Source organism: Schistocerca americana, chromosome 1 (genome assembly GCF_021461395.2).
Source record: "Schistocerca americana isolate TAMUIC-IGC-003095 chromosome 1, iqSchAmer2.1, whole genome shotgun sequence".
In the NCBI taxonomy this organism is placed as follows: domain Eukaryota; kingdom Metazoa; phylum Arthropoda; class Insecta; order Orthoptera; family Acrididae; genus Schistocerca; species Schistocerca americana.
Genome location: NC_060119.1, coordinates 1031148276 through 1031169160, shown reverse-complemented (window position 1 = coordinate 1031169160; position 20885 = coordinate 1031148276). Strand labels below are relative to the sequence as shown.

Below are 20885 nucleotides of genomic sequence, written 5' to 3'. Positions count from 1 at the left end.
TGGAAGTGGATATTGAAAGAGAGATGGGGATGAGGACATGGTCATGGAGAGGGGGGATGAGGAGAGGGCCTGAGAGATGTGAGAAAGAGATGGACAGAGAGACAGGGGAGGAGGAGATGGAGAGAGGGAAAGGGAAGGAGGGGGTAGACAAAGAATGTGGAGAGGAAGAAATGGACAGAGATGAGGGGGAGGTGGGTGAGGTGTAGGGAGCAGGTGGAAGATGGAGAGGGGTGATAGGCAGATGTAAAATGAAACTGATGGGAGGAGACAGGTGGAAGTACTGTGTGTGTGAGATACCCTTACTACTTTGAAAGAAGGGGATATAGATGAGAAGGGTGTGATATGTAAAACTGTTCCGCAACTAACTTTTGATTTTTGTCAAATGGCTGAATACCACAGATAAAATTAACATCCTCTTGCTCACCCCTAGTGAACAGGAGACCTGGGTTAAAATCCCAGCCTTGCTACAAAATTTTCATATATCACTTCTGTCTGCATAGGTCTCTGGAGTAATATAATTTCACTCGATTAAAATGCTGTTGGTACTGTTTGGAGCTATATCTCACTGAAAAACTATCTCAACTGAGAAATTTGGAGTAGATGGAATACTTCCTTTCAGTTTTGTTCATTTGTTTGTATGTGTTACTTATACATATTCAAACAGTTTTTCTCAGTGAAATGGCACATCTCAAAGAAATAATTTAAGTGTAATATTGGAAAATCCTGGGCGGTTCAGCTTGCAGAGTTGCATTCTTTTTCAGAGTTATTAGATCTACACACAGATGCATAAGATTGGCATTGGAGGGGCAGAAGGGTGGGGAGATGAGCTCGATGGAGTAGAACAGATTAATAGAAAATAAACACAAGGAAGGAAGAAAAATGAAATCAGGAGTAAGGCCAATAGAGGGGAAGATACAATGGGAAGTTGGATGAGGATATTTTGCCAGAGACGATGTACCAAGTTTAGGCAAGATTTATGACATGTTGCACAGACACATGATGATATTGGGGGCAATGATGGAAGGCAAGACAAAAAGAGAGGGAGAGGAAGCCGCTATGCGCAAAGATTCATAGACCTATAAACTATGCTGCAGTAATGAGGCCAGACTGAAGTAATGAATTTAAAACCTAATGGTCAATGGGGGAGGGGAAGAGGAGTGTTAAGGATGACAGCACTTCTGCTTACTCACTTATAGCCAATTATCTTTGAAGTGCAGTGCTATATGGAGTATAATGCTATGTACACCAGACAATGTTGCTAAGACCACCAGCTGCACATCGTTTGTACTATATGAATTTACTCCAAAGCATTTTGGACTTTGTAATGTTGCCCAGACATTTCAACGTTCATGGATGAAGTCACATGAGACTTAGAGATTTGTTATGTGAATATCGATGACATCCAGGTTATGCCAGACTCAGAGGCAGAACAGCTGTCATGCTCATGATAGATCTTCACTCAGCTACATGTACTTGGCCTGCCAATCAACCCATTGAAGTGCATCTTCAGAGCAGCTGAAGTAGAGTTCCTAGACTATACTGTCAATGTAAGACATAAAGACCCCAAAGAGAAAGTAGAAACTATGCTTAATTTCCCACAGCCTATGACAATTAAAGATATATGACAATTTCTTGGCATAACCAATTATGACCTTTGGTTTGTTCATAATCATGTCATCCTAGCTGCACTAGAGAAGAAATTCTTGCGTGATTCACTGAAGCTGAAGGATGAACTGACCAAGTTGTTACGCACCAAGTGGATGACTGTCATCACAGAAGGTGCATTATTAGTGCTTACTTTTTTTTTTTAATGAACATGTCACACCCTGGAGTATGAGCCACAACCAACATGGCAAAGCGAACTTTTCTCTAGCCACACAAGAACAAAAATTGCAAGCAATGTGTGTGACAAAATGTGGCCTGCAACAAAATAAAATTAGTCGGCATATTAGGTCACCTCTTGGCACATTTCTTCCTCCAAATTATAGATTTGAACATGTTCATCTGTGCCTTGTAAGACCTCCGCCACCATTGGAATTATACACCTACTGCCTTACAACCAGCAATTGTTTTACACACAGGCCTGAGGTGTTCCCAATCACGGACGTTACTGGCAAAAGTGTCATGACTGTATCCTTTCAGGGATGGATCACCTATTTCAGTGTGCCTCTATGAATTACAACACATCAGGGAAGACAATTTGAGTCATACCTGTTCATAGCACTCACCACCCTCTGGGTACAAAGCAGGTAAGAGCTACCATCAACCAGCAAAAAAATTGTTTATTTGAATATGTACACCACAAATTGAAAATATCCCTATTGTACCTACTGGGTCTCCATGCATTGTTGAAATAAGACCTGAAAGCCACAACTGCAAAGCTTGTTTATAGTCAGCCAACACCACTGTTTGCTGAGTTCTTTGCCAACGTACGAGATGACTGCATTGACCCATCAGATTTCGTACAAAAGCTGCGTACACAAATCTGGCAACTATGGCCCATTGCTGGAAGGGATCAGCAGACCTGTCACCCTTTTGTTTTTGATGAGCTTTGGAAGTGCCATCATATATTCACATGACATGACACAGTACACAAGCCATTGCAGCCACCCTACGATCAACCTTACCATGTCATCAGTAGGGAGGACAAGACATTCAGAGTTGATATGATTGGTATAGCAAACACCATCACTGTTGACAGGCTCATATCAGCTTTCCATGCATTCTACATCAGTACACACTGATCTACAAACACCAAAGACTCAACAAACACTCCAGCTGCTCCATCGCCCACCACAGCTCAGCGACAACAGACATCAGAGGTTTTCTGTAATGTACCACCAGCAGCCTATGCATGACCCTTTCTTACCCAATCTGGACATACATCTAGCTCAACAGAAACTAAGCTCGTTGAAACTAAGGAGGAGAGTGATGAAGTGAAGTGTTATGTGCTGTGTAATGATATGTGCAGTTGATTACTATTTTTAGTCGCTGATTTATGTTTTATCTTTGTTTTGTGTATGTTTTATTCTGTTGCTGAATGAGCTATTGAACAGATTCATATGAGTTATGGTTTAGTTTTTATGTTGCAATAAAGCAATAGCTTCTTCTTCCTCAATATTTCATCCTGTACACTTCATTGTAGTTTGATTTACATGTCTGTAAATCTAATATTATTATGAATCACTTGTCAATTACTGGTGGATAAAAGCCTCCTTAGCTCTCCTCCATGTTTTACAATCTAGAAGCAAAGGCAGCCGTGTTGTTCTTGCGTGCTTTCAGAAGTCAAAAAGTCATACATCCACCTTCTGTTAAGATGTCTTCTTGCATAAAATAGTATATGTAACACTTAATTTATTAACATATTTCCTGTGTGGTAGTGGCTTCAATATAAAAGTGAATGTGGGATATTGTACATTCCTTCTGTTATAAAGTGGCCAAAGCATCTATGTGACTAATTAAAAAAAAAAAAGTAAACTCCTCCTGAACAGGCCATGATGGCCCAATGGTACAAACCAACTGTCGTGTCATCCTCAGCCCATAGGCATCACTGGATGTGGATATGTAGGGGAATGTGGTCAGCACACCACTCTCCCGGCCATGTGTCAGTTTCTGAGACCGGAGTTGCTACTTCTCAATCAAATAGCTCCTCAGTTTGCCTCACATGGGCTGAGTGCACCCCTGCTTGCCAACAGCACCCGGCAGACTGGATGGTCACCCACCTAAGTGCTAGCCCAGCCTGACAGCGCTTAACTTCGGTGATCTGACGGGAACTGGTGTTACCACTGAGACACGGCTGTTGGCATGTGACTTATTAGGCTGGTGTATAAAATCTGCTTCTCCATTTCATGATGTATTTATGAAATTCCTGTACAAAGCTGAATTTATTCATTGAAACAACACAGTTGGGATGTATATGCATTTGCTAATGTCATAAGAAAATGTGATGTGCTCTTTAGGGAGATGATAAAATTCCAGATTTCATTTATAAGACTGCTTGTTGACCTTAAAATTGTGAAATTACAGATCTAGAGATTTCTTTTGTGTCATGCATTAATTTTTACAGTTACCTACCTGTACTAAATGCTCAGCAAATAGCTGAATCTGTGGTAGATGCGATTCTCAAGAATTGTAATGAACGCAGTATCCCTGCTTTATTGCTTCCCATCAGCCACTTGCAGAGGTAAGTCCAACTTTCTACAGACCACCCTTTTATAACTTATAGAAAGATGCTTTAATAATTGTATTTTCAACCTTCATTTACATAATAAGTGGTATAAAATGATTACAGTTTTATTAATGGAAATGATTAGAGGCTTCACAGCTCCAACAGGATATCTACATGTATGTAGCCATTTAGATGAGATGATGATTGTGACTATGTCTGTATGGTAAGATAAGTACAGGGTTATTACAAATGATTGAAGCGATTTCACAGCTCTACAATAACTTTATTATTTGAGATATTTTCACAATGCTTTGCACACACATACAAAAACTCAAAAAGTTTTTTTAGGCATTCACAAATGTTTGATATGTGCCCCTTTACTGATTCGGCAGACATCAAGCTGATAATAAAGTTCCTCCCACACTCGGCGCAGCATGTCCCCATCAATGAGTTCGAAAGCATTGTTGATGCGAGCTTGCAGTTCTGGCACGTTTCTTGGTAGAGGAGGTTTAAACACTGAATCTTTCAAACGAAACTTCCTGGCAGATTAAAACTGTGTGCCCGACCGAGACTCGAACTCGGGACCTTTGCCTTTCGCGGGCAAGTGCTCTACCAACTGAGCTACCGAAGCACGACTCACGCCCGGTACCCACAGCTTTACTTCTGCCAGTACCTCGTCTCCTACCTTCCAAACTTTACAGAAGCTCTCCTGCGAACCATGCAGAACTAGCACTCCTGAAAGAAAGGATATTGCGGAGACATGGCTTAGCCACAGCCTGGGGGATGTTTCCAGAATGAGATTTTCACTCTGCAGCGGAGTGTGCGCTGATATGAAACTTCCTGGCAGATTAAAACTGTGTGCCCGACCGAGACTCGAACTCGGGACCTTTGCCTTTCGCGGGCAACGAGTGCTAGTTCTGCATGGTTCGCAGGAGAGCTTCTGTAAAGTTTGGAAGGTAGGAGACGAGGTACTGGCAGAAGTAAAGCTGTGGGTACCGGGCGTGAGTCGTGCTTCGGTAGCTCAGTTGGTAGAGCACTTGCCCGCGAAAGGCAAAGGTCCCGAGTTCGAGTCTCGGTCGGGCACACAGTTTTAATCTGCCAGGAAGTTTCATATCAGCGCACACTCCGCTGCAGAGTGAAAATCTCATTCTGGACTGAATCTTTCACATAACCCCACAGAAAGAAATCGCATGGGGTTAAGTCGGGAGAGCGTGGAGGCCATGACATGAATTGCTGATCATGATCTCCACCACGACCGATCCATCGGTTTTCCAATCTCCTGTTTAAGAAATGCCGAACATCATGATGGAAGTGCGGTGGAGCACCATCCTGTTGAAAGATGAAGTCGGTGCTGTCGGTCTCCAGTTGTGGCATGAGCCAATTTTCCAGCATGTCCAGATACACGTGTCCTGTAATGATTTTTTCGCAGAAGAAAAAGGGGCCGTAAACTTTAAACCGTGAGATTGCACAAAACACGTTAACTTTTGGTGAATTGCGAATTTGCTGCACGAATGCATGAGGATTCTCTACCACCCAGATTCGCACATTGTGTCTGTTCACTTCACCATTAAGAAAAAATGTTGCTTCATCACTGAAAACAAGATTCGCACTGAACGCATCGTCTTCCATGAGCTGTTGCAACCGCGCCGAAAATTCAAAGCGTTTGACTTTGTCATCGGGTGTCAGGGCTTGTAGCAATTGTAAATGGTAAGGCTTCTGCTTTAACCTTTTCCATAAGATTTTCCAAACCGTCGGCTGTGGTACGTTTAGCTCCCCGCTTGCTTTATTCGTCGACTTCTGCGGGCTACGCGTGAAACTTGCCCGCACGCGTTCAACCGTTTCTTCGCTCACTGCAGGCCGACCCGTTGATTTCCCCTTACAGAGGCATCCAGAAGCTTTAAACTGCGCATACCATTGTCGAATGGAGTTAGCAGTTGGTGGATCTTTGTTGAACTTCGTCCTGAAGTGTCGTTGCACTGTTATGACTGAATGATGTGAGTACATTTCAAGCACGACATACACTTTCTCGGCTCCTGTCGCCATTTTGTTTCATTGCGCTCTCGAGCGCTCTGGCGGCAGAAACCTGAAGTGCGGCTTCAGCCGAACTAAACTTTATGAGTTTTTCTACATATCTGTAGTGTGTCGTGACCATATGTCAATGAATGGAGCTACAGTGAATTTATGAAATCGCTTCAATCATTTGTAATAGCCCTGTACTTTGTAAAGTAACTGTCAAAAATAAGTAGATGCAGTATTTAAATATTTTATTCTTCATCACCAAAACCAATTACAAACTGGGAGAGTACATCAGAAAATGGTTACATTACACTTATGAATATCAGCTGATATCACATTCCATTTATCTCTGTGGAAAGAGTCCACCAGCTGTCAGATTTATACATCTGAAAACTCTGCCACAGTGACCCCATTCCAGAAAAACAATAGGATCTCCAGTCTCTCCTCAAATCCTAGGCCCATCACAGAACATCTCCCATGAATATTATCTCCTCATACCTACCAGTCCCTACACTCCTGCCTTCTACATGTTCCCTAAAGTCCATAACCCGAACCACTAAGGATGTCCTAATGTGGCTGGTTATGGTGCCTCCACTGAGAGAGTCTCTGCTCTTGTGGACCAACACCTTACCCAGAACCTACCCTCCTATATCAAAGACACCAATCATTTCCTCCCATGACTCCAAAATTCCTGTTCCTTTACCACCCAGCGCCTTTCTCATCACTATTAATGCCAGCTCCCTGCACACTAACATCCCTAATGCCCATGGCCTTGCCACTATTGAACACTACCTGTCCCAATGCCCAAAAGGCTACAACCTCTTTCCTTGTCACGATGACCAATATATCCTCATCCACAATTACTTCACATTTGAAGGCACCATACACAAACATATCCATGGTACAGCAATTGGCACCCACATGGCACTATCCTATGCCAACCTATTCATGGGCCATCTAGAGGAATCTTTCCTAACTACCCAGAATCCCAAATGCCTCACCTGGTTCAGATACATTGATATCTTCATTATCTGGGCCAAAGGCGAGGACACCGTACCCACATTCCTCCAGAACCTCAACACCTTCTCCTCCATTCACTTCACCAGATCCTCCTCAATCAATCAAGCTGCTTTTCTTGATGTTGACATCCACCTCAAAGATGGCTACCCACATCAGTACTTCTGTCCATATCAAACATACCAACCACCAGCAATAATTCCACTTTGCCACCTGCCACCCATGTCCATACAGCCTAGCCATTCATAGCCATTGCATCTATAGTGAGGAGGAGTCCCTCTCCAAATGTACCAAAGGTCTCATTGAGGCCTTCACAGACTGAAATTAGCCTCCTAACCTTTTACAGAAACAGATCTCTTGTGCCTAGTCTCTCCAATCACCTACTGTCTCCCACATTCCCACTATCTGTCCACAAAGGACCACTCCCCTTATGGCTCAATACCACCCATGACTACAGCAACTGAATCACATTCTCCAACAGGATTTTGACTACCCCTCATCATGCCCTGAAATGAGGAATATCTTGCCCGCTATCCTGCCCACCACGCCAACAGTAGTACTCTGCCACCAGCTGAACCTACACAATATCCTTGTCCATTCCTACTCCACCCCTGCTCTCAACCCCTTGCATTATGGTTCATATTGCTGCAGTAGACCTAGACACAAGACCTGCCCCACACATACTCACACTAGCATCTACTTTAGCCCAGACACAGCTGTCTCCTGTCCATCAATGGCAGGGCTACCTATGAAAACAGTGTGGTGTACAAACTAAGCTGCAACCATTGTGCTGCATTCTATCTGGGCATCACCACCAACCAACTGTGAACAAGAGACAGCTGGATCACCCAGTTGCTGAACACACTGCCCAACGCTACATTCTTCACTTCACTGGCTGCTTCACAGCCTGTGCCACCTGTATCCTTCCTACCAAAATCAGCTTTCCTAAATTGTACAGGTGGAAAGTGTCCCTGAAATATTCTGGTATATTTGAGTTCATGTGCAGATTATGATGCCTAGATTAATGAATGATGTAGTTTCAACACTTCATTTAATCAACAAAATTGATAAGAATAATAATGACTATGCTCAATTGATCTTAGAACTTTTTAACATTTACTCATTTAAAGCAGGATGCCACTTACACTGCAAGTTGATCAGCTAATCTTTTTATGTTTATTTGTACATTCTATCCTGCAGGTTCCAGAACTTTTCAAAGGTTTTTTATTTGAAAGTAGTATGGCAGTCTATTCAGTGTTGTTAAGATTTGGGGTGAATACCTTTCACATCATGTCCCACTGATGATTCAAAACAGTGTCACACTGGGACAAGTCTTACAGTAACATGTACAAATACATAAGGTGTCAGTATAGGCAATGGTCCGAGCAGTTGAAAGATCCTGTAGATGAGAATTGTTGCCACAGTGGAACTGTAGTTGTGCTTGCTTCTTCATAGATTTGTTGAAGTACCCAATGCTGGTGCCCCCATCAAAACATACCGGTAGAGGCATATAGCTTGATCCTCAATTTCTTTTACTTTTTTAACTTCAGCTTCCACTTTTCTGAGCCACTACACATCACTTTTATTTTTTCCTGTTGTTTTAACTTTCCTCACATTTGACATTTTGCTAGTTATTCATTTTACCATTCTTCTTTCTGCTACCTTTTCTTTTCTATTAATCTTCTCATTCTTTTTTTATGTATCTCCTATCAGTGGAGTGGATGTAGATATTATGGAAACAGGCAATATATGTAATGTTGAACAAAGTGAACATTTGTAAATGTGTGTGCCTTTAGAATACGTTGATTTAGGAAACAAGGCTGAAAGGAGGTGAGAGAACTGATAACTCTACAACAGATGATGATGACAGCCAACTGTGGGAGCCATGTAAAACCCCTTTATCCTTCAAGATACATAGTCCATATTCAGATGGTGCTACTGCAAGATGATTTGCAATATCTGTCATTCAGATTCTGAGGACTCATCAGTTAATTAACAGGAGAAGCACTGCTATACAAATTGACTTGTTTTTATTAGTAATTTTCTCATACAATTCCCTGTCAAATGCCACTAAACAACTGTTGAAGAGCAACTTAACTGGTCTACAAATGCTTATAGAGAGCATACTGAGAGAGTGATTCTAACATAAGAACATGTATGCCAGGCAAAGAGGATAGTCTGCAAAATTTCACACAAGAAAATCCGGTTAGAAGTGACACAGAAACGCTGAACCAGTAGTCACCTGTACATTCCTGCATTGCTTTCTTAGCAACAGTTACTTCCTACATCTGTGAAGTTATAATCTTCCTACACAGCACACAAAATTTATTTGAGGAGAAGCATTTTAACCATACATACAACATGAGAAATAAAAATAATTTCATGCCACACACACACACCAGTCAAAATTAAGTATATGCATGGACTCTATTGTATATGAGGATGACAATATGTAACTAGTTAATGGGCAAAAACATATTACGAGGATGGTTTGAAAAGTTCTCGGAATCACCACGAGAGGTCAGTGCTAGTGCAATGAGTTGTTCACATGATATTCATTGGACTGTTGCCTCTAAACACATGCCACATCAGTGCTCTTGAAAGAGAGCTGTGGTGATGATGTGGCTCTGTAGTTCCTGTGTAGTGATTTGTGAAGATGGAATAAATCATGATTCGAGCAGTGACTAAGTAGTTCCTAAAGAAAAGTAAGAAAGCAAATGACATTCATGCCGATTTCCAGAGTACACTGGGGGACTGCTCTTTCATATTCATCTGTTGCCAAATGGACAAATGAATTTAAATTTGGTCGTGAGAGCTTAGATGACAATCCACACAGTGTTTGGCCAAGATGTGTCACTACTCCAGAAATCATTGCAAAAGTGCACAAAATGGTCATGGAGGATCGCCAATTATCTGCTAGATGGGTGCCACGACTCTTGATGTGCGCCCGCACACATGTAAGATTAGGGTATTTACCCTAATCTTAGAAGAACCAAACAACAGAGGCTTTGAGTATTGTTGACGCTGATTATATGCCTTTGTCTTTCACCATACAACAAGTGAGCCACATATGAGTATTGAGCCGATGAAAAGGGAGCTATGAAGTTAACTCAGAACAATATAACAAGTGTTCAATCCAAGCACATACATACTAGGCACCATTTTATTACGTACCACCTAAAACAGGAGGATATAATATAAACTATTCGTGTACAGAGGAAATGCTTTGTGATTTATTATCAAGTGTCTTAGCAAAGACAAATTCCAGAAATCATTAAAACTGTATGGTTTAAAAACATAAAGTTTCAGGCATAGTGCTTTGAGATAGTGTAATGTTATAAGCACATAATAATATTTGTTCAAGGGGAGGTGTTGGGATTTGGTGAACTAAATATTAGTTATGTGTATCAGCAGAGAGTTTGTGTGTATATGCCTCTGTGCCTATTATACATACTCTATGTACTATATCAATGCTACATATTTTGTGTTATATGTCTCTGTGTAGTACACCTGTGTAAACTGCCAGGAACATATTAAATATAAAAAACTATATTTCCTAATGGTGTTTCTCTATCAATATTGTTGTACTGCACAAATATATAATCCTGTAATTCTTCATTTAATACTGTTCCTTAGAGTTTGGTAAGTAAGCTTTTGTGATGTAATTGCCATCTATCTTAAAAGAGCGCCAAATTCAGGATTTTCAGCATTTATCATATCAATCTCCCATATGTCAAACAAACCTGTGACTAAACATGCTCTCCTTTATACATGTTCAGTATTCCCTTTTAGCCTCATCTGGTATGAGTCTCATACACCAAAACAATGTTCTAGGATGGGACAATGTTCAGCAAGCAGTCTTCTTTGTAGACTGATGCATTTCACCTGATGTGACATTGTAGATGGCCAGCCATTTCTAACTGTTTCAACCCACATTATATGAATTTTCATACACCAAGAATCACAACTTTTTATTTTGATAATTAAGTATTTGTGCTTGGGTTGCTGAATTTTACTTTGATTCGTTATTAATGGTTCAGTTCAGTTTCTTTGATTTTGTGCCTAGTCATTGTTTATATTTCACTTGTATGACATTTATTGAAGTGAATAGTACTTTTGTTTATATTATAACTAACATCTGGCATTCATGCTTAGACTGACCTTTTATTATTACTTTATCATATAAATTAATTGATGCAGTTGGGTATGAATGTACATCAATTACTTATCTTCTGTCTTCCTCACTTACTGTGAACTATCCTCTAGCATGAGTCTTCTTTTAGTAGTACAGTTCTAGTTTCAAACAATCTTCTCTAAGTTACTATTTACCAAATAGCGGTGACTTTAGTGTGGATTCAGCTGCCAGAGACTGTGGTCGTGTTATGAGTGAGCTGCAGATGTGTGTGTGTGTGTGTGTGTGTGTGTGTGTGTTGTCTATTTTTGACAAAGGTCTTGTTCACTGGGAACTCACTTTCCTACAGTCTTTTTATTGTGCCTATCTGTGACTCAGCATCTCCACTATATGGTGAGTAACAACTATACTTTTCATAATACTGTTATATTCCATCCTGGATTTCCCACTGTTTGACTTTACTATTTACCAAAACTACTTTGTCTCACCAGAATTTTTAGTGATTTTTGTGTCTTAAATTGCAGACTGCTCCCACACAGTGTGCTACATATGACAAACAAGTTCCTACATCGAGCTGTCGAGCTTGACTAATTGTTACATGGCATGATACAAGATAAGAGCATCTGTGATACCATTACCTAATATCTTTCACACTGGCTTTGATCAAATTAAAACCCACAGTGATTTTTTTTAAAAAAAGGACATGCAAATATCACCTGTAGAAGTAGTTCTTACAGTGTTTACAAATGGACTACATAGATCATAAACACTGTTGATGGGATACGAATATGAATTTCAGAGAATGTTAATGTGGTAAGTATCTAGAAAAGGAATATGTAATGTTTAACAACAATGGAAATTCTTGGCTGGAATAATGTGCAAAATAAAGGAAAGGCAACCACTCATGTACAGCTGACTGATGCTTGGCATGAAGGAACATGCAACAGAAAACAGTAGTTACACTAGCTTTTGAGCTCTTGCACTTTCTCTGGTAAAAGTACACACATTCACAAACACAATCACACAGACAGCTGAGCATACAAATCTGCAGCTGCGGGTGTGTACACATGGGTGCCTGCATGTGTGTACTTCTGCTAGAGAAAGACTAAGAGCTCAAAAGCTAACGTAAATGCAGTTTTCTGTTGCATGTTTCTATGTGCGACACATCAGTTAGCTACAGGTGAGTGGTTGACTTCCCTTTATTTTACAAACACTAAATCTGATTCATGTGATAAAGAATGATATAACACATAGACACGCAACTAAATTATTGAACAAATACCTAGCATAGGAGTTTCAACTTTTTAGGCCTGCTCAGCTATTTTTTAATCTGTTATTTTTTTCCACTTGGCTTACTGCACACATTATTAAGGTCCTGGCATTTAAAAAAATAAAATTTGAGATGCTACTTCAATAAGCCCATGACTTCTTAAATTTATGCCCTGAAATGAGATCAATTCTGTCCTATATTTTGCCCACCACACCTGGAATAGCTTCTCATTGCCCTCCCAATCATCATCCTTGTCAGATCTCCTGCATCTACATGGCTACTCTGGAAATCACACTCTGATGTGAAATCACGAATCCAGTCACATAACTGAAATGATATTCCATAATCATACAATTTGATAATAAGCAGCTTGCAAGTTATGGTGTCAGAAGCCATGTGGAAATCTAGAAATACGGATTCAATTTGCAGTCCCTTGTCGATAGCACATAAAATTTTGTGTGAGTAAAGATCTAGTTGTGTTTCACAAGAGCGATGTTTTCTAAATCCTTGTTGACTTTGTGTCAACAGACCATCCTCTTTGAGGTAATTCATAATGTTTGAACACAATAAATGTCCCAAAACCCTTCTGCACATCAATGTTAATGATATGGGGCTGTGATTTAGTGGATTACTCCTATTGCCTTACTTAAACATTGGTGTGAACTCTGCAACTTCGCATGTGTAATATGGTGCTATTGCATCAGTGTTCTCTGAAAGGAACCTAATTGGTACACAATCTCTAGACCAGAAGACTTGTTTTCATTAAGTAATTTAGTGTGCTTCACTTCTCCAAGGGAACCTACTTCTAAATTACTCATTTTGGCAGCTGTTCTTGATTCAAACTGTGGGAGATTTTCTTTTGTCTTCTTTGGTGAAGGAATTTCAGAAGGCTAAATTTAATAATTCTGCTTTAGCAGCACTGTCACCTATAGTATTCCTATTGCTATCACAAAGAGAACACATTAACTCTGCCTTCCCATTAGATACTTTTCATATGACCAGAATTTCTTTGGATTTTATGCCAGATTGCAAGACAAAGTTTTTTTTGTGGAAACGGTTATAAGCATCTTGCGTTGAAGTCTGTGCTGAATTTCAAGCTTCTGTAAAAGATCACCAGTCTTGGGGATTTTGCATTCATTTAAATTTGGTATGCTTTTTTCATTGTTTCTGCAACAGTGTTCTGACCAGTTTTGAATTCCAGGAGAGTCATCTCCATCATTTGTTAATTTATTCGGTATAAATTTCTCAATTTCTTTGATACAATTTCTTTGAATTTATGCCATATCTGGTCTATACTTACATTGTTAATTTGGAAGGTGTGGAGACTGTCTTTTAGGAAGGCATCAAGCAAATCTCTATCTGCTTTCTTGAACAGGTATATCCTATGCTCCTTCTGCACCCATTTTCCTACCTTATGGATCCTACCCTTCTGAACGACTGTGCTATAAGATTTTCCCTGTGCACCCTCCTACCACAACCTATACCAGCCTTGTGATTGGCAAAAATATACTATCAAAGGGAGAGCCACCTGTGAAATTACACGTCATGCACCAGCTGTTAAGTAAACACTGGTTGGCCTTTTACATTGGGATGATTGCCATCAAATTATCAGTTAGGATGAATAGCCATAGGCACAGGATGTACCTTGGCAACACACAATATTATACTGTATAGGCTCTTCAACATGACAGTCACTACCTTGATGCTTGTTTTAGCACATGGGTCATCTGGCATCTTCCCACAGATGCCAGTTTCTCAGAACTATGCAGGTGGGAACTGATGTTATAACATGTCCTAATCCATGCCTCCACTGTCTTTTAGTTATCTATATCTTTTATTTTCTGACCAATCTATTCCCCCCCCCCCCTCCCCCCCACTCCTGCCCCCTTCCTCTGCTACATACAATGAACTTTGCTTTCCACTTTTATTAACTCATACATGCCCCATCTTCCATGTTAAAACTCTCAGATTTTCAAATCTCATCCTGTGCAGTCTGGAACAATTAGTCTTCCCTTCTCATCCTGTCAGGTAAGTCCACCCTGATCCTGGGTTCTGGGTGACTTTTCCAAACCCTCCCCATTTCCTAAACCTCAGGAGTCCATTTCCTTCACTCTTCTTCCTTCACCCTCAACCCCTCTGTCAGAAGAAGGTGTTAATGACTCTGAAAGCTTGAAAAGTTCAATACCAGACAAAGGAAACTCCAGGTACCGTTATACGTGTGTGTAGACTTTTTATCTATCCAATTACATTATTACATTAAGAAATGGAATTTGAATCACAGTCTTTGAAATGTGAGTATAAGTTTTTACTGTGAGCCAAATTGATAAGTGAAACAAAAGCACACCAGGAGTACATTGAGAAGCTATTAAATATTGTGTTTTGAACAGAAATAATGGTTATTAACAACATGTTTGGTTTTACTTAGTTTTAGATCCTAAAACAATTTGAGCACATGTGCTAATAAAAAAGATATAAGTAACTTATTAGTTTATATCATGTATCCCTTGTAAATATTATAAATCTTGTCTTTCAGTTTTGTCGAACAATATGTAATTGGGCTAGTACCAAAAGAGAAAAAAATATAACGCAAGTCGAAACGAATAACAGGAAATATTCAAATACAGTTGAAATACTACACCATTCAGAACTTGTGAAGATAAGAAGGCTTCGACTGTCAATGCTACTCCAGAATTAGGTGTAATGCTTGTTAACTTGAAAAAGAATAATAACTTGGATGTAATGTATGCTAACTTGATGAATATTTTAACTTTCTGTTTGTGATGAGATCATTAGACATAGAGCTCAGACGCAGGTAGAACAAGGATGGAGAAGGAAATTGGCCACGTTTACATAAAAATAGGAGGGAGAACAGAAAACCTAAATCTCTATGACTGGATCAGAATTTGAACTACAACTACTCTTAAATATGGGTCGAGTTCTTCATACCTTGCTTGTGTTGAAGAAGAAAACTATTTCTGAGGTGTGTAATGCTAAAGGCTGAAGGTAATATTACAGATAAATATAAGGTGAAAATTCAGTCCAGTAAGGTAGCACTGGAGTAATACTAATCAGAATTTTACAATGACTCTAATGTTAAAATACTTACTTTGTCGCAGATTGTGGAGGAAAACTAATTGAGGAAATTTATGTAATTAACACAAAAAATACTAGCATTAGTAGTAATCAGCAAGTGCCAACTTTATTGATAGTTCACTGGTGAGCTGTAAAAAGATTTGTAAATCTGATTTATAGATAAATTTTAGTCATTGAACTGACAAATACAGTTTTTTCACAATATTCCAAAGCTTTCATCCTGTAGGAAAACCTTGATGCATGTGGATCAATTCAAGATACCTAACAAAGTGACAGAGCTGTTAGAAACTCCATTAATAATTAATTTGTATTAAAGCACTATAAACTGTTTGGGCATTGTCAAGCTAAATTTAACATAGTGAAAGTAACATAAATTGGACTAATTTGAAACTTTTTTTTTGGATAGGCTTGTTCCAGCATCAGTCCTCCACTTTTTTGGTTTCCAATTCTTCTCTTTCCTTGGAGTCAGTCTGGCATGTGGCTACCTGTCCTCTTCAACTACATTTACATGATTACTTTGCAATTCACCGTTAAGTGCCTGGCAGAGGGTCCATCAAAGTCCCTTCAAATTATTTCTCTACTATTCCACTGCCAAACAGCATGCAGGAAAAATGAGTACTTAAATCTTTCTGTGCAAGATCTGATTTCTTGTATTTTATCATGACAATCATTTCTCCCTATGTAGGCTGGCGCCAGCAGAATATTTTCACAGTCAGGGGAGAAAGTTGGTGACAAAATGTCACAAGAAGATCCTGCCACAAAAAAAAAGTCTTTCTTTTAGTGACTGCCAACCCAATTCATGTATCATGACCATGAACTCTCTTCCTTATTTTGTGAGATTTTCTTTGTGTGTATCATAGTGACTTTTCTTGATATCAGTTAACTTGACCATTTACTGTTTCTTTCAGTCCTACTTCACGTCTTACCACTCTGTTCTCTCTCTCAGCATACACTCTCATAAACCTCATTTCCGTGAATTCAGCTCTCTTTGCATCAGTCTTCCTAGTAACCCATGTCTGTAAAACAAACCTACTAAAACCATATCATAATGTGTAACACACTCAGGGCAGTTCCAAATCAAGTATCAGCTTATGAGAAAAGCGAATATTAGATGGTTCCACTGCTCACTGCACTTTTAGTGCAGCATATTACTATATATCTCAGCACACAACTGTTGATACATGCTGTTTAAATAAAAGTATCACTTATTCCTACAGGAAGTAGTAATGATCAAACCTAGAAGAAAAATTCCTGTAATGATATGTCTGGAAACCAGTACCTGTGGACATATGAGCCAGTCTGTCCTTTAATTCCCATCTGTTTGTCATGTAGAAGCAGACACTTCAGGCAGTGCCATGTGTGGTTATCATGCATCATGACACACTATTCAGCCCTCTTCCCAGTGAATCATGTACTTTTCGAGAATCACCTGGATCCATTTGGATTTCTTACATGCAATGGTTATATGTGGCTATAACCTCTGCACATTGTTGATGGCTTCTGCATAAGTGAATGACTTTTAATCACCCCATATCCATAAATCCAAAGGATCAGGATTGATGAATGAATACCATGGTAGTATGGTCACCTCATTCATCAAATGTTGCAGTGATGTACTGTCACACAATCTGTAGAAAAAGGGGTGGTGAGGTACCAGGCATTAAGCACAGACACAGTCTTTCTGCAAGGGCAACATTGTCCAATAATGCTGGTAATTCATCGCACAATGAGCAATATCTCAACAGGGGCCAGATTTATCTTCTATATGAATATGTGGGACTTTTTTTAAACATTCTATGTATGATAATCAGAAAAAATTGAGGTCATTCAATCATACACATGCTGAGGAAATAAAAACTTTATTTGGCATTTATAATGATTAGTGCTACAAACCTACCCTACCCGAGGATGTATTGGGATAATAAATATGGGTGAGATACATGCATTCAATATGAATGTGTCAAGGCATTTTTTTCAGCTGATAAATAATTCACATTTATTAAATAACTTGGAAAGACCAGTTAGAAGTTGGGTCTAATATATGACACAGCTGGAACAAGGTGATTGTAGTTTTAGCTGGGAGCGTAATTTTGTATTGATGAACAGGAGATTCAGTTTCATAGAAAATTAAATGTTAAGTAATGTGTAAATGGAAAACCTTGTCCTTGGAGAATTCTGGATATCATTTTGTGTGAAAAAAGCAGGGACAGCCTCTGATTTTCTTTTGTATTAAGGCAGCATTATTAAAATAAAGGGTGTAGCAGAACTGACTAAGCAGTTTCGAGGGACAACTGATAGGGTGGTGGTGGAGAGATGCAGTTGCGCATTGTCTCCCTTTGTTCCATCGGTGACCCCATCTCAGTAGCCAACACTGTTTGGACTGGAGCACATCAGGGCTTTGCCTTGCATGCATATATTGAAAATAACCAGTCTGTGATCCTGATGAAAGAGCTTCTTGGTGACAGTTCAACATTCAGCACAACAGTGCCAGTGCAAACACAATTCAGTCATGGGTTCAGCAAAACTGCTGGCATGCTCATCTTGACTTGAATCGCTTAGGTCCTTCTGTCATCATGAACTTCTGTAAGAGAGTATGAAGAAAATATGCACTGTTGTAACCGTAAGAATAAATTACTTTGGGAATCCACCTCTTAAAATTTCTTTTGGAAATTTCCCATTTACTTCTGACAAAGAGTCGAAGATGGAACCTAGGGCATATAGGGAATATGTAGGATTCTGAATACTGATTTCATTCTAAAATGGATTGACAGAAAGTTGTTGTGATAGAATTTTACCATGCAGAATGAGGATTGTGTGGGAAGGTGGGATGATAAAAATGGAAAATGTACTGAAATCTGAAGGCCTGAAATTGTCAGAAGGTACAACCATGGAATGAATGACCTTGATGTTATGGATCAGTTACTGTGACTTTACCAAATTTTTATTATATCTAGACTGTGGGCAGCGCAAATGATTTTTCATACTTTAAATTTTGCCTTTCCCATCATATGTCTGGAATATAGAATAGATTTGAGTAAAATGAAAGAAAGAGAATTATAAAAGTTTTTTGTGCTATTGTAAATCAACAAGATTTCATTAAAGGGAAAAAAAGAATACAATGAGTAACATAGAAGAATTACAATTATTTGCACTTATTATTTAAATTCTACAACAGATCTTCACGTTCCATTCCAGTCACAATGCACAGTATACTGGTACTGTAGATTGTGAATATTCTACAGATGGGGAAAAATGAATGAAAATTTGTAGCTATACATATACTAAGAGACCAGATGCATAGAGAAATAGCAAATTATTTTTAAATGAAAACAATTTTTATAAACTTTTGATGAGCATCTATTTTCTGTTTTTCATACTGCATATTGTTGGTAAATTTTTGTTCTCTCTTAATATTATTTTTGAGGAACAAGTAAATAATAAGGAGTACCAGTAGTAAATATAGTAACTTGTATCTCAATGGGTATTCATTGGTAATTTTAAGCTTAGAGGCAAAGCAGAATGAGTTCATTAATCAAAAAAGGAACTAATTAAAAGGCAATTCTGTAAAAAATGAGTCTCAGATTTTCTTCATTTACATTCATGATCTCATCATTTACAATTTACTTGAAAATCACTTATGTATTTGTGTGGAAACCACTCACAATTGTACACAACTGTTAAAAACATTCAATTGTTAAATTTCAACTTACATTCAATAAAATACTTCAATCCCACATAATAAGGACTATCCATCATAATTGTCCATATTATCATTCCTAATACCCTTGTTAAAGAACAAATTCAGTATAATTTTATTCACAGCAACAACAAAAACAAATAAAAGCCAACACAATTCAAAACTTCTTTGCTGAAATTTTATACATAATGAGACACAAAATCAGTGATTCTTTTAAAATTTCTCATGCAGCAACATTGCACTTTGGCTGTTAGACATAATCAGTATTACTCCTACCTACTAATAATAAGATCCTCCCTGTAAGAGTGTTAATTTTATACTGACTTTGCATTGCAGAGCATATAATATTTCATCAAAGGACTTTTAAATTACTTGTGTTGTTGCTTTTCACTGTTGTTGCTATCATTGGGAATAAAATCATACTGAAACAATGTGAATGTTCAGTGAAGAAGCATTGTAATTTTATGATGATTTATTAGCAAAGTTCAATGGCTAAAATTTCTGGTTATCAAGTTATTTGATTCCTGGAGGTTGGGTTACTGACTAACTACACTTTTAAGAGACCAGACAGCTGTTGGAGTTGGCATTCATGTGCATGTGCTTGTTTGTATGAATGGTGCATGCTTCTCTGTATTTCTTTTGCTGATGAAGGCTGTTGCCAAAAGCTTTGTGTAAGCGTCTTTTAATTGTGTCTGATTGCAACTTAAAGTGTCTTCTTCGCAATAAGTAGAATCTATCTTTTCCTGCATTGTTCATATTCCTACGTGGAGTTTCTATGGTTTAATTCAGCTGAAAGGTATACCAAGATGAAATCAAAAAAACAAAAGAAGAAGAGGCAGGCAGAGGACCTTAAAGAAAATTAAAGATAAAAGGAGATGTGAAATGGAGAAACAATCGGAGAAGAGATAAAAGGAGGATAATAAGACTAAAGTAAATTCTGATAGTTCTTTATCAGTGGGGGATTATTTACAGTTTACACTCTTTGTAAAGTCAATTAGAGGTGCGATGCGTCACCACAATGTGGTCTTGCCATTGTGTTATCTACCAATGTATTATACCCTCAAATTTTAACAAAAAGTTCAGTGGTGTCTTATTGTTAACAATTATTGTTTTTTCTCTAGTAACCAGTTTCAACAATTATTCTTCTCTTGCTGCATATTATTTCCTGATTGGAAGAATAATTTGAGACCTTGGAATAGCCGTGAAACCACAGCTACACTCCATGCGCTAGAAAGGAGACTTCTTCGCATGTGGGTGCTAACTTCTTCATGATTTGTATAGCCTGCATTAAATCCAAACAGTTTTTCTAATGTTTCTGTTGGCAAACTCTCAGGTTTTCCATTCCCATCAATTATAAAGTTTCCAAAAGCTGAAAAAATAAAGCATGTATTATCTGAAATTGAAAAAAAAATGTGGTTTTACAAAATACACTCATTTCACAAAGCTGGAGTTGATGGCACAAAGTAATGACAGCTGCAAACAACAGTCACAA

The 20885-nt window shown here is 38.7% G+C and overlaps 1 protein-coding gene across 1 annotated transcript in view; it reads left to right on the top strand.

Annotated features, from left to right (window-relative positions):
• Window positions 1–11920, top strand: part of LOC124596086 (retinol dehydrogenase 10-like) — a 102259-nt gene extending 90339 nt beyond the window's left edge. The window contains exon 5 of the mRNA XM_047135080.1: window positions 11858–11920. Coding sequence (XP_046991036.1) covers window positions 11858–11920 — 63 coding nt within the window. The remainder of the gene's footprint in view (window positions 1–11857) is intronic.
• The last annotated feature ends 8965 nt before the right edge of the window (window positions 11921–20885 follow it).